General features: G+C 37.3%; 1 protein-coding gene across 1 annotated transcript; it reads left to right on the top strand.

Moving 5' to 3' along the window:
• The first annotated feature begins 175 nt into the window (after nt 1–175).
• Nucleotides 176–14,105, top strand: LOC306868805 (alkaline ceramidase 2-like). Its single transcript, XM_079415184.1, has 6 exons — nt 176–479; nt 600–714; nt 2,898–3,039; nt 5,619–5,756; nt 11,515–11,652; nt 12,527–14,105. The coding sequence occupies exons 1-6, from the start codon at nt 375–377 to the stop codon at nt 12,711–12,713; spliced, it is 825 nt and encodes a 274-aa protein (XP_079271310.1). The 5' UTR covers nt 176–374; the 3' UTR covers nt 12,714–14,105.
• Nucleotides 14,106–14,473: the final 368 nt, after the last annotated feature.

The following is a 14,473-nucleotide window of genomic DNA, read 5'->3' as shown; positions in this document are numbered from 1 at the left end:
TTCTTTTAGGGCTTTACGAGCACTCGCAGATCTACGAAGATTTTTAAGTGCTACTTAAGTTACGATGGTTTTGGGAGGCTGTCCGCAAGTTTAAGATGAATGCGATGTACTTCGCTTTTGGGAAACGCAGCCTGATCCGAATTTAGTCTGAACGCGGTCTGCGCATGCGCGAATCACATGTTGCTGTGTTGTTATTGCCAGTCAGAGCAGCAGCTGGATTAGTGTTAGACTCGGACTGGATGGCAGGATGACATGCTCAAATAACACGACCACACATGCATTACTGATTAAAGCCAATTGTCGCCGCAAGCGTGCGTTAAAGCTGTCGACGTCGCTTTGCGTGAATCCGTCCAGACGCGTTTAGTGCTCCAGAGATGGACTCGCATCTGTGGGATCAGCTCCAGGCTGGCAGCTCGGACGTGGACTGGTGTGAGGGGAACTATCTCATCTATCCAGGAATAGCGGAGTTTTATAACACGGTGCGTCGCTCTTCTTTGTTTAGTTGCAGTGTCACATTGTGTCGCGCGCGTTTGCGCGGCTGCTATTGAAGTCTGGAAACTTCTTTTCTCGCGCTTTTACCGATTTCTGTCTCTTTTCAGATAAGCAACGTGCTGTTCTTCGTCTTGCCTCCGATCCTCATGTGTTTGTTTCGTCAGTACGCCACACACTTCAACAGTGGCATCTATCTCATATGGGCTCTGCTGGTGGTTGTTGGTAAGTTTCTTCTCTCCAGCTGTTGTTTGACGGACCCCACAGTAACTTCTTGCGCAAGTATGCCGGAGGTCATGTTTTTCAGCAGGCTAGGAGGGGGCAGTTTTGTGAAATCAGTGATTTCCTTCTTTTTGGGAATATTGCTGGTCTTCAGGAAATAGCTGAGCTGAGCAGGAAGGGCTACTGGAGGAAATATGTTAGTATCTCAGAGAAAATAAATGAATGTTAGCTGGGCGAAACTCTTTAATATGTGAAGCCTGCAATCAAGAGCCATTCTGGTTATATGTGTGTGTGTGTGTGTGTGTATATATATTAGGGGTGTAACCAGGGGACAAAATTTCAGGCCGAGAAATCTCACACACATCCAGGCTATCCCATAAACCCACAACAAAATTTGAAACCACGGGCCATATTTTTTGTATGACCATCATCATCATCATCATCATCACGTAAAAAAGTTTAAATCCCTCAGCTGAGGCCATGCAAAATAAATCAATGTTATCACTTGAACTTCCATTTTCCTTTTTAGTCTCTTCATATTCCCTGACATCTCTCTGTCTCTTATGTGCATTTATTTTTTCACTAATTTTTTTCATCAACATCTCCACCTTGTTGCAAAACAACCTCCTCATTATAATTAGTTTGCACATAGTATACTTTATTAGTATTACATTAGGACCATTTGTTATTGTTTTATCTTAAATGTCAAAATTGACATTTACAACAAGAGCAGAGCCACATCATCTCAATAGCATTCAGGTCAGGACTTTGACTAGGCCACTCCAACGTCTTCATTTTGTTTTTCTTCAGCCATTCAGAGGTGGATTTGCTGGTGTGTTTTGGATCATTGTCCTGCTGCAGAACCCAAGTTCGCTTCAGCTTGAGGTCATGAACAGATGGCCGGACATTGTCCTTCAGGATTTTTTAGTAGACAGAATTCATGGTTCATTTATCACAGCAAGTCTTCCAGGTCCTGAAGCAGCAAAACAGCCCCAGACCATCACACTACCACCACCATATTTTACTGTTGGTATGATGATCTTTTTCTGAAATGCTGTGTTACTTTTACGCCAGATGTAATGGGACACACACACACACCTTACAAAAAGGCCAGCACTGTTTCACACCACTATATATATTTATTTATTTATTTACTTTTTTTTTCTCCGCACAATTTATTTATTTGGTTAATCATGCATAAAATATCCCTGCTACCTGACAGGTTTCACAGGTGTCGGTTTCCTGAGAAATCACACCTGTTTCTGGAAACACAAACAAGGGAGTGACCAGCCAATCAGAAACACTCTCTGCCTGTCAATCATTACATTCAGAGCAGCTGACATTGTGTTGGGGTTAAAAAAGACAATCCTGGCTTAAGGACAGCATGAAAAGCTTCTCTCATTGATTGGACCCTTTGGTTCAGTTTACAGAAGGCCACACAGGCCACGTTTCACTTACTCATCCGTAAGATGTGTTAATATTTACATGACCCAAGTGCGTTCACAAACGAAGCTTAACAGTTTAAACAATGCAGCTCTATGTCCCTCTCAGTTTTAGGTTTAGCAAAGCTGCTGTTCTCACGTTGGTGTCGCCTTCACTGCTTTGTGACAAACAGAGCTGTGCTTTTATTAAGCCTCTCTACATACAATTTGGGGCATGTTGATTCCTTCTCCTCCTTTTACAGCGAAGGTTAAGACAATAGCTTGTGAAATTTGTCTGTGCAAAAGTGTGACTTCTTCCCAACAAACCGCTGGTGTATTTAAAGCTCACTGTGGAGCATGGGAAAGCAGCCAGCTCAGCACAAACACCGCTCTGTTCAAATGTCTTCTGAGTTTTCAGGCTCTGAAGGAAGCTGCTGACTTAATTAATCCGGGTGCCATCATATAATACAGCGAGTTTAGTGAAAGGATTATACACAGACAGAGCTGAATTCATTCACCACGGACGTTGAGGTGATGCAGCGCTGTTTGTGGTGATGGATGCATGTTTTAAGAACACTTTGAAGACTTAAACTGGGATATAATTAGGAAAATAGCTATGGGAAGATGGTTAGTGCATGTTGCGTTTCCAAATGCACAAATTAATCATGCAGCCCTAGCAGTAGCTTAAAACAATGCAGATTGCTGTGTAATTGCTGTAATAATGTTTTAATTCAGTTTGCATGTGATCCTGCTGTTCTGCTTCAGGTATCGGCTCCACTTATTTCCATGCGACGCTGAGCTTCCTGGGGCAGATGCTGGACGAGCTGGCCATACTGTGGGTGCTCATGTGTGCCATCGGCATGTGGTTTCCCAAGAGATACCTGCCCAAGATATTCCGCAGAGACAGGTGCGCTCGCATATCCATACTGTGAGGAAAAAAAAAATTGACCTAACACACAATAATAAGGCAAACTATCGCACTCGACTTGTTACTTGTGACAAGGTCACAAGAGTCTGAATTTTTCGCACGTTTAAAAAATAAATATGACCTCACGTTATGTCAATCACGTTTACACATTGCCCCCGAAACTTTCGTGCGTCATAAATTCGGATCAGGTTCGATTTTCTGTGTTTACGCATCAATAGCATGCATTTTGATAGGAAAGGATGAGGAATACGGAAAAACGCACGCGAAAATTTGTGTAATGACCGTTACTTAGATTTTTTTGTCTTGTTTCCAGCCAAAATATCTAAATATTCTCAAATCTCAATTCTCAAATATTCTCAAATTCTCAAATAGGGGTGGTGGTGGCGCAGTGGATAAGACACATGCCTTTGGTGTGAGAGACCCGGGTTCGAATCCACTGTGAGACACCAATGTGTCCCTGAGCAAGACACTTAACCCCTAGTTGCTCCAGAGGCGTGCGACCTCTGACATATATAGCAATTGTAAGTCGCTTTGGATAAAAGCGTCAGCTAAATGAATAAATGTAAATGTAAGTCAAGAAGGATTTTCTAGACAAGTTAAAAATTAGGGTTATTTCAAACAGAAAACAAGATTATTTTGCTTACCCCATTGGTAGATTATTTTGCGTGTTCTAAGCAAAAACTCACTTAATTTTGACATGTTTTTTTCGGAAAACAAGAAAATAATTTTTATTTGTCTAGGAAATCCTTCTTGATTTTGAGATTTTGGTTGAAAAATCTAAGTAAAGCCTGGCTCACACTACAGGATTTTTAGCCCGATTTAGCCCCGATGTCCTCCTCCTGAGAATCGGAGGAAAAATCTTGTCGAGCACCTCGATCGGTCCCGATGTTCGGCACAGATTATCTGGTAATGTGAGGCGTTCACAGATCGAACCTTGCACTTCCCGATCTGCTCGCACACAAATCGGGTCCACCCCGATCAAATCAAACATGTTTGATATTTCGGATTTAAATCGGGATGATGACGGCTATATGATTACATCAGTATTTTCACAATAGCCAATGCGCAACTGCAAAACAGCTGCTGTATGGCTCCATTGGATAGTGGAGATGGAGGAAACGGCTTCTTGAAGTTTTGTAGTAACACTGTCTGAATAATGTGTCGAAAATGTATCACAACCGTAAGGAGAAAGAGAAGCGCTGGGGTGAAATCGCCTCCGTTTTGAACGTGCAGAAAGCTACTAGAATGCTAGCTAACATGCATAAATATTGCACCATATTCAAATCTTGTATTGTGTGCATGTTTAAGATTTGAGGGAAGAAAATCTGCGAAGATTCTCCTTATGTGTGTGCTGCAGCCAGATTTCATTATCGGTTAGGATTTTAAAATTCCTGTAGTCTGAGCCAGGCTTAAGAAAAGCATTTTTTTCAGTGTAACTCAACTAGCAACCGACAACTTAAAAACTTTAGTTCATGAAGTCATAAAAGTCAGTCTATTGAATGTTAAAAGATCTGTCAGGTCAACTACAGATTATTTAGCAATGCTAATCCTCTTTAGCAGTCCTCTTTCGTTTAGCTTTGTTTATTTTCAAAGCCCACTACATAATAGGAGTAGTATCTGCCTTTTAAAACTAAAGGCAAACATTTATGCTGGTAGACAAAATCAATTCTGTTTTAAATCCAGAAGTTGCAATGAGATGCTCGTATACCTCAGCACACGATTCTCAACCATGGTGAGGAGCCACAAATGTTAAATCAGTAAAAATATGAACTATGATCCATATGACAGCTAACTGACAGAGACAGCAGCAGCAGAAATTAAGCCAGTAAAATGTAAAACAATGATAATATTTTAATAATACTTAAGATAAAACGTTTTCAAGCTGCAATGCATGCTTATAAATAAACGATATAAATGGCATCTATTGTTGGAATACGCATATCGTTACACCCCTAATATTTATATGCATGTATGTGACCCTGGACCACAAAATCTCTATTCACGAGATTTACATGAGGAGGAGGAAACTATGGTGTTTGAGGCTCACTGTATGTCATTTCCATGCACAGAACTCTTATTATTCATAATAAGAGTTTGAATAATAAGAGTTAAGTTATTTTCTGTTTTTATTTTTAGGAAACTTGCTTTTTTACAATAATGTAAAACAATGAAATGTGACTCTTTTTTTTTCATAAGATGTCGTCATTTCAAGCAAGCTTTGATTTCAATTGTTCAAAATATTCAATAAATAACCATAAATAGTTTGTTTCCTTCTAAAAATTGTAAAATCACAAAGATAAGAAATGCACTCTTTCATTAGAAAAAAAAATCCCACATTTAATAGTGAAGTATTTTTACACTACAACCCTTTAATGAACTATGAGGGCAAAAAAAGGATAATAAAACCATTTTTTTTTTTAAATAATCGTAATTGAGGTAAAGTGTTCAATTAATCGAGGAGTTGATTTTAGGTCAAATCGCTCAGCCTTAAGTGGATACTGATGCTTTTCTCTTGTTTACTCCTTTCATCTTGCCCTGTTTCCTTCCCACGTCACTAGATCGAGGTTCAAAATGGTCATCGGCGTCCTCTCAGGGATCACCACCTGTCTGGCCTTCATCAAGCCAGCGATAAACGCCATCTCTCTCATGACACTGGGCATCCCGTGCACCGCTCTTCTCATCACCGAGCTAAAGAGGTCAGAGCTCCTGTGCAAACACATGCACTTCAGTCCTCTAGTGCAGTTATCGCATTACGTATTTATTCCTGTGCATGTTTGATTTAAATCACAGCGACAGCGCACTCTAAATAGATGTCTCTCTCTATATGGCAATGTTCCTGTAATCTAAATTTAATGCAATGTTTAGGAAATCTTATGGTTTCCAACCTCAATGTAGAACGAAGTAAAACTAGCTGTGCCTAAAGTTAACTTATCTCTCATGTTTTGTGTGGCTTGATGAGGAGAGGCATACTTTTAAAAAGAGTGCTTATTATGGAAATAATATACTTTTCAGTTTGCACTTGAGTATATTCTTTTAATATTTTCAGACACTTAAATGCAGTTCAGTAAAAATGTAGTATAGTTTCGGTTTATATTACATGCAATTAGCTGAACTTTAGAGTGATTTTGACCCACTTCAGTAGGACTTTATATGTAATTGTCTTTGAAATATGGTTAAAGTGCTGCTGAATGCACTGACAGGCATTTATGGTAAACTAAAATATACTTTAATTGTATGTCACGTATTTAAATGTATTTGTAATTACACATTTGTAATGATCAAGTTGCAATTTTGTCCATTTTAAAATATTAACTTTAAACAGTTTTAAAAAAACACTACAGTTCAAATTATAATCAAGTACTTTGTGCTTTAATATGCTAGTCAACACATCAAAATAAGTGCACTTCTTTTGCAAAAGATTATTAAAATATGATTTAAATATACTTTTAAAGTAAAATTTGGTAACACTTTATTTTAAGGCATTTTTCTTACACGTTACATGTACTTACTATTATAATAACAATAAATTATGCATAATTACATGCAAGTAGCCCTAGGCCAAACCCTAATTCTAGTAAGTACATGCACCCCCGGTTTCATAGACAAGGCTTAAGCTAGACCCAGACTAAAATGCATGTTTGAGCTGTCTCAACTGAAAATATCTTGCTCTGACATATCTTAAAATATGTCAGTGTCATTGTTCTGTCAAGATGCACACCTGCAATGTTTTATTCAAAGGCATTTTCTATAAAAGTTGCTTAAATATCTTAATTTAACTAAGACCTAGTCCTAGCTTAAGCTAAGCCCCGTTTGTGAAACCGGGCCATAGTTATTTAATATTACTCTGTACTTAAATGTATAATTGCACTGTAACAAGGACACCTTAAAATAAAATGTAACCTCAAATTTAATTTGACATTATTACAAAGTGCATTTTTTAAAAGTGTACTTAAAACATGTCATGAAAGCGTCGCTTAAGTGGCCTTATATTTCATTAATATTGCATTATCTACAAGTAGTTTGTGTACAGGAAGTACACATAGTTTCAAACTGTCAATTAAACTAATGGCATTTACTGATGGATGAGCCTTTCTCTCAAGAAACTCTTGTAAGTAGTTTTAAGTCGTGTAGATGAGTAAAGTAAACTAAGCAGACAGTGTATTTGCTCTCATTATTTCTGTGCTCAATGAGAGTCTGTGTGACGTTTGTTCTTTAGCACACATTCTTGTAGTCCTCTGGCATCAGGAAACTTGTCCCTTGAGCTCTCCAGATGTGCAGAGAGTTCATATGTTTGCTCCGTAGATGAAGAAATGTGCTTATCAGTGGCTTCCAGAAAACGAGATGCGCTGCTGTGGTTTTCCTGATAGCGCGTCTCTCTGTGTTCAGTCCAGTTAAACGAGCTTTATCTTACAGCAAACCATGTGTGTTTGAGTTTGTTGTTTGGTTATTTAGAGGGGATCACTGTGTGCTTAGGACTAGGACTAATACGTGACTTACAACTCAGAGCACAAAGTTGAACTTATCTCTGTTTACAGGAAGTCAAACTGTGTGTGTGTGTATAGGGGTGTAACAGTTCACAAAATTCACGGTTCAGTACGACACGACACAGTGGTGTCACGGTTCAGTGTGTTTCCGATACGGGGGGCGGGCCAATTGGTTATGTCGCAATGTTGGAAATATTTATGTTTTAAGCCATGAAGGCGAGCCAATGGATATCACAGAAGCACGCGTTTGCCCCAGGTTTGCACACATGCAGACTTTGCACAAGGTTTATGCCGGTGAACGTCTTAATCTCAGTCAATTCACTATAAGCAGAAAGTGAAAGTAAAAACAGAATGACGTAGCTTTCGGCATCTGACGTCGCATATTTTCTCAGAGACGACGAGAGACGAATCTACTTCAATATGCTGATAATGGTATAGCCTATAGCTGTTTTTATTTAGTTCCTTTATATTTCTCTTGTGGCCCATACATACTGAAAAAAAAACTACGTGTTTAGTGTTAAACAGGTTGTTTTTGAAAGTCGGTGCTTGAAATAAAAGCTTTTACTTCATTGATTTTTATTGACTGCAGTGTTAATATTTTAATTATAGGAAAATACCTTTTTTAAAAACATTTTAATTAAGGAGTAAATATAATCTTATGCTCGCAGCGTCCTTGGACATATATATAATATCACGCAGTGATGTGTGACGGTGTTCTTTTCCCTTGTGAGTGTCTCTCTCTCCTAGTCGCTCCAGGTTTCAGCTGCTAATTACCTGGGAAGGTGGATTGGCTCCTTTCCGGGTGTCGCTGCCTTTAAAAACTGCGCAATACACGAGGAAGGGGCGCGGCGTTGAGTGTGTGATCTGCCGAGAGGACGCATTGGTGTCGGCATTACTTCGGCTTGTTGTAAAGTTGATAAAATGTTGAAATAGCCTGTTACTTGCTTAACATTATTTTAACTGTTTTCCCCTCTGTTTAGTTTTGTTTTTATGTTCAAAACGGTGTTTGTATTAAAAGGTAATCTGTAAACAGAGAAACGTCACTATCTTGTGGGAGCTTGTCTTCTTCATATGTTTAACATTGTATCGGTATTTTCGATACAATGTTAAACATAGGACAATATTTGGCTGAGATACAACTATTTGAAAATCTGGAATCTGAGGGTGCAAAAAAAATCTAAATATTGAGAAAATCACCTTTAAAGTTGTCCAAATAAAGTTCATAATGCATATTACTAATCAAAAATTAAGTTTTCAAATATTTAAGGTAGGAAATTTACAAAATATCTTCATAGAACATGATCTTTACTTAATAGACAATTTTGACCCATACAATGTATTGTTGGCTATTGCTATAAATATACCCCAGCGACTTAAGACTGGTTTTGTGCTCCAGGGTCATATTGTGTGTGTGTGTGTGTGTGTGTGTGTGTGTGTGTGTGTGTGTGTGTGTGTGTGTGTGTATACATACACATGGTCACTAATCAATAGTATTTAAGTATTAATTATACTGTATACAATTACAGTATTAACATTTTTTAATTTGCTTTTATTTTATTTTTTAAATGTAATAGTAGTTTTATGTATTTTAATCATCTTTATTAGTTTTATATATTTCTGTACAACATTTATTTGTTTTTATTTTAGTTAGTGGACAAGGCAACATTTCTAATTTAAGTTGTTGTTGTTTTTATTTACATTTTCCAAGTAATATTTTATATTTATAATAATAATTATATATATATATTTTTACCTTTTTTTTTAATAAATGTAATTTTTGATGATAATTTGAAAGTAATTTTTTAAATAGTTTTGATTTAGTAAACCGTAACACTGTCACTGATGTGGCATTCATGGCTGTGAGAAACATTCATCTGATATCTGCTGTGTTTGTTTACTGTTATAACGGGACCGATTGGGTTTCTCTGTGTGGGCAGGTGTGAAAATGATCAGCAGCGTGATCCCATCTGTGGAAAATCGTGACTAGCATCACTCTCGAATTGAACAACATCGTTTACAGTTATTTATATAATATACACACACACAGTGGGTACGGAAAGTATTCAGACCCCCTTAAATTTTTCACTCTTTGTTATATTGCAGCCATTTGCTAAAATCATATAAGTTCATTTTTTTTCCTCATTAATGTACACACAGCACCCCATATTGACAGGAAAAACACAGAATTGTTGACATTTTTGGAGATTTATTAAAAAAGAAAAACTGAAATATCACATGGTCCTAAGTATTCAGACCCTTTGCTCAGTATTTAGTAGAAGCACCCTTTTGATCTAATACAGCTATGAGTCTTTTTGGGAAAGATGCAGCAAGTTTTTCACACCTGGATTTGGGGATCCTCTGCCATTCCTCCTTGCAGATCCTCTCCAGTTCTGTCAGGTTGGATGGTAAACGTTGGTGGACAGCCATTTTTAGGTCTCTCCAGAGATGCTCAATTGGGTTTAAGTCAGGGCTCTGGCTGGGCCATTCAAGAACAGTCACAGAGTTGTTGTGAAGCCACTCCTTCGTTATTTTAGCTGTGTGCTTAGGGTCATTGTCTTGTTGGAAGGTAAACCTTCGGCCCAGTCTGAGGTCCTGAGCACTCTGGAGAAGGTTTTCGTCCAGGATATCCCTGTACTTGGCCGCATTCATTTTTCCTTCGATTGTCGTCCTGTCCCTGCAGCTGAAAAACACCCCCACAGCATGATGCTGCCACCACCATGCTTCACTGTTGGGACTGTATTGGACAGGTGATGAGCAGTGCCTGGTTTTCTCCACACATAACGCTTACAATTAAGGCCAAAAGTTCTATCTTGGTCTCATCAGACCAGAGAATCTTATTTCTCCCCATCTTGTGGTCCTTCAGGTGTTTTTTTGTGTCTTGCACTGAGGAGAGGCTTCCGTCGGGCCACTCTGCCATAAAGCACCGACTGGTGGAGGGCTGCAGTGATGGTCGACTTTCTACAACTTTCTCCCATCTCCCGACTGCATCTCTGGAGCTCAGCCACAGCGATCTTTGGGTTCTTCTTTACCTCTCTCACCAAGGCTCTTCTCCCCCGATAGCTCAGTTTGGCCGGACGGCCACCTCTAAGAAGGGTTCTGGTCGTCCCAAACGTCATCCATTTAAGGATTATGGATGCCACTGTGCTCTTAGGAACCTTAAGTGCAGCAGAATTTTTTTTGTAACCTTGGCCAGATCTGTGCCTTGCCACAATTCTGTCTCTGAGCTCTTCAGGCAGTTCCTTTGACCTCATGATTCTCATTTGCTCTGACATGCACTGTGAGCTGTAAGGTCTTATATAGACAGGTGTGTGGCTTTCCTAATCAAGTCCAGTCAGTATAATCAAACACAGCTGGACTCAAATGAAGGTGTAGAACCATCTCAAGGATGATCAGAAGAAATGGACAGCACCTGAGTTAAATATATGAGTGTCACAGCAAAGGGTCTGAATACTTAAGACCATGTGATATTTCAGTTTATATTTTTTAATAAATCTGCAAAAATGTCAACAATTCTGTGTGTTTCTGTCAATATGGGGTGCTGTGTGTACATTAATGAGGAAAAAAATTAACTTAAACTTAAACGTTTCCATGCAGTAATAATGTGTAAAAGTTTGTCATTACAAATATATGTAAGTTAAGTTTCAAGAGAGATTGCACTAAAGTATATTTTAGTTTATTATAAATGCTTGTCAGTACATTCAGCAGTACTTTAAACATATTTCAAAAAGACAATAGAAGTAATTATGAAATAACATATAGAGATGTACTTAAGTGGGTCAAAAACACTCGAAAGCTCAGCGAATCACATTTAATTTACATTTAAACTATAAAACATTTATATTTAATTGCAAATAAGTGTTGCAATTAGGTGCAATCACACTTTAATGTATATTATTTCCATAATTGCCCCAGAGTGTATGTATGTACAGGTCGAACACGTCATGAGTTGTGTGTGTGTGTGTGTGTGTAGGTGTGATAACCTGCGTGTGTTTAAGCTGGGTCTGCTCTCGGGTCTGTGGTGGACTCTGGCGCTCGTGTGCTGGATCAGTGATCGCATATTCTGTGAGATGTGGTCATCTGTCAACTTCCCGTATCTACACTGTGCCTGGTAATCAAGTGCACTCATCATACAGCATCTAGTCAACAGTCAGCGTTGGCAACACATTAGTTTTAATACAATACCCATTCAATGTACTTCTACTACTGGGCAGGGTTTCCCAAACTGAGGTTTGAGTTAATGAAGATAAGCTAATAATTAACGAAATCGCTAAAATGAGAAATTATTTGATAATTTTCAACACAAAAACATTCAAGTGAAATAGTGAAAAAAATATATTTCATTTGTTTACCTGTATTTCATGTGAGCACTAAAACCATAAGAACATTTTCCTCACTTGAAATATAATATGAACTAAAATACAATAAAATATGTTAATAAAAATGATTGCAGCATTTGTCATTTGTTTAGTTTAACTTGAAGTACTATAATAACTAAAACTAATAATAAAAATAAAAAAATGAAAAAAACTGTATAGAAATTAAAACGATTATAAAAATGACACAAACTCATTCCTAAAACTTAACTAAACTAAAATTAAAGAGAAAACAGAAAAATAAAATCTAATCCAAAATATTAACAAAAACTAGTATATCAGTGATACTAAAATAACACTGTCATTAACTGTGAATGTGACATTAAATGATTGAAATCTTTGTTGAGGTACATTGAAGTGTTACATTTTTAGTAAAGTACATATTTTCAATTATTTTAATACTTTTTCCACATTGAAATGGATAATTTGCCAAAAAATTGAAATTCTGTAAGATTAAATATTAAATTAGAAACATTACGTCTCATATTGCTGTACAAAGTTTCTCTATATTCACATTTGTGGGCTAATATCATTGCAAAAATGTCAATAATTGCTTGTTTTTTTTATTATTATTTGCTCTCCATGTTCCCTCTTTATCTGTCTGTTCAGGCATATCCTCATCTGCCTGGCGTCCTATCTGGGATGTGTGTGTTTTGCTTATTTTGACGTGGCGACGGAGGCTCCAGAGCAGGGGCCCGTGGTCAAATTCTGGCCCAGCGAGAAATGGGCTTTTATCGGGGTGCCATACGTCACTCTTCTGTGTGTGCACAGGAAGCCCTCTATTAAGGTGACTTAGTCTGTGCTTCCTAAGGGGTCTGACTACACTTCAATGCACTTTGTAATGGACTTTCACACAAAGGAGAATCCTGCTTTTGCATGTGGATTTAGTTTTTGGGGAAGGATGATGGCAAATCAGTGTTATTCATCTGAGTATTTAGTAGCTTTACAGCACAAAATCAGCTTTCAGTTTACTTTGGGGGGGGGGGGGGGGTGATGCGGGATTTCATGGTGTAATGTTATATGGTTTCACTAACGGTCAAAAGTGTGGAATAACTGCGATTTTTATGTTTTTGAAAAGTCTCTTTTGCTCACCAAAGCTGCATTTATTTGATCAAAAATGCAGTAAAAACGGTGATATTGCGAAATATTTTTGTGTAAACCATGATTCAGTACCATTCAAAAATTTAGGGTAATTAAAAACAGGGTTCCTACGGGGTATGGAAAAAGTTTGGAAAAGTATGGAAAAAAGAAAGCAGAGTTTGGAAAAGTTTACAGACTTTTCCCCCTATTTAGTTTTTTTAATTGTACAAGAAGTGAGATTTCATGGCAGCTGTTTAGTGATTGTCAAATATGCACTTTTTGATTATGCAATATGCAGGTTATAAGCATTTTGGGTTTATTCTTAGCACTGTATTGCATAACCTCAAGGACCTTAGCAAAAAAATATATATGCAGACTTTTATGTGTGCATGAGAAACCATTAAACTTAGCATAGGGCAATGCACACTGAGCCTCATATTGTGACATCAGCCCATTTCGTGGTGTGGTTTCTTGGCCACCACAGAGTGTGTGTTAAAGAGACCTAAGGCCTTGAAATATTGCATACTGCCTTAATGAAAGCCATATTTGAAACACTTTTTACAGCACCAGTCTTTTTTTTTACAGACCCTTGAACTTGGCAAATCTTGTCATGAGCCCATTTCATGTCATGGTTTCTGCGGGATGTGTTAAATTAGACAATATGCTTTGAGGTAAAACAAATTAAGAAAAGCCAAATTTTGAGCAAATAGATCTGTTAATTCATGTGCATCCATGCTCTCGTTTTATTCACAATGATGCACAAAGGAAATAGGTTTCATAAAACTAGAAATTTTAATGCATAAGCATGCAAAAACAAATCCTATGTGCATGTGAATAGTTTCTCGAGGGCACAAAAAAAAAGTTTCTCGTGTGCATGTAAAAGTCAGTATTTTTTTTATTATTATTTTTTATTTTATTTTAGGGCCTCTGTAAGTTGTCACTTCGAGAAAACAAATGAAAAAAACCTTGAGAAAATAAAAAGTTACAGATGACTGTACTATATACCAAATATAAAGCTGAAAATAGTGCTCTATTAACCATTTATGCTAAATATAGTCCAAAAATCTACTGAGAGGTTTGGAAATTTGAGTCTGCAAAAGTATGGAATTTTGAAATGGAAAATTCCAAAAAAAGGGTAGGAACCCTTAAAAAAGAAATTAATACTTCTATTGAGCGAGTATGCATTAAATGACAGTAAGAACATTTATTATTTTTCAAAATATTTTTATTTCAAATAAATGCGTACTTGTGAATTTTCTATTCATTAATGAATCCATAAAAAGCACCAATAATAACTGATATTATTATACTGATAATAACTGAGCAGTAAATCAGTATATTATGATTTCTGAAGGATCATGTGACACTGAAGACTGCAGTAATGATGCTGAAAATACAGCTTTGATCACAGAAATAAATTACATTTTAAAGTAGAGAACAGTTATATTAAATTGTAATAATGTTTACTGTAAATCT

The sequence above is a fragment of the Barbus barbus genome, assembly GCF_936440315.1.
Source record: "Barbus barbus genome assembly, chromosome: 1".
In the NCBI taxonomy this organism is placed as follows: Eukaryota; Metazoa; Chordata; class Actinopteri; order Cypriniformes; family Cyprinidae; genus Barbus; species Barbus barbus.
This window is presented reverse-complemented; position numbering and strand designations above follow the sequence as displayed.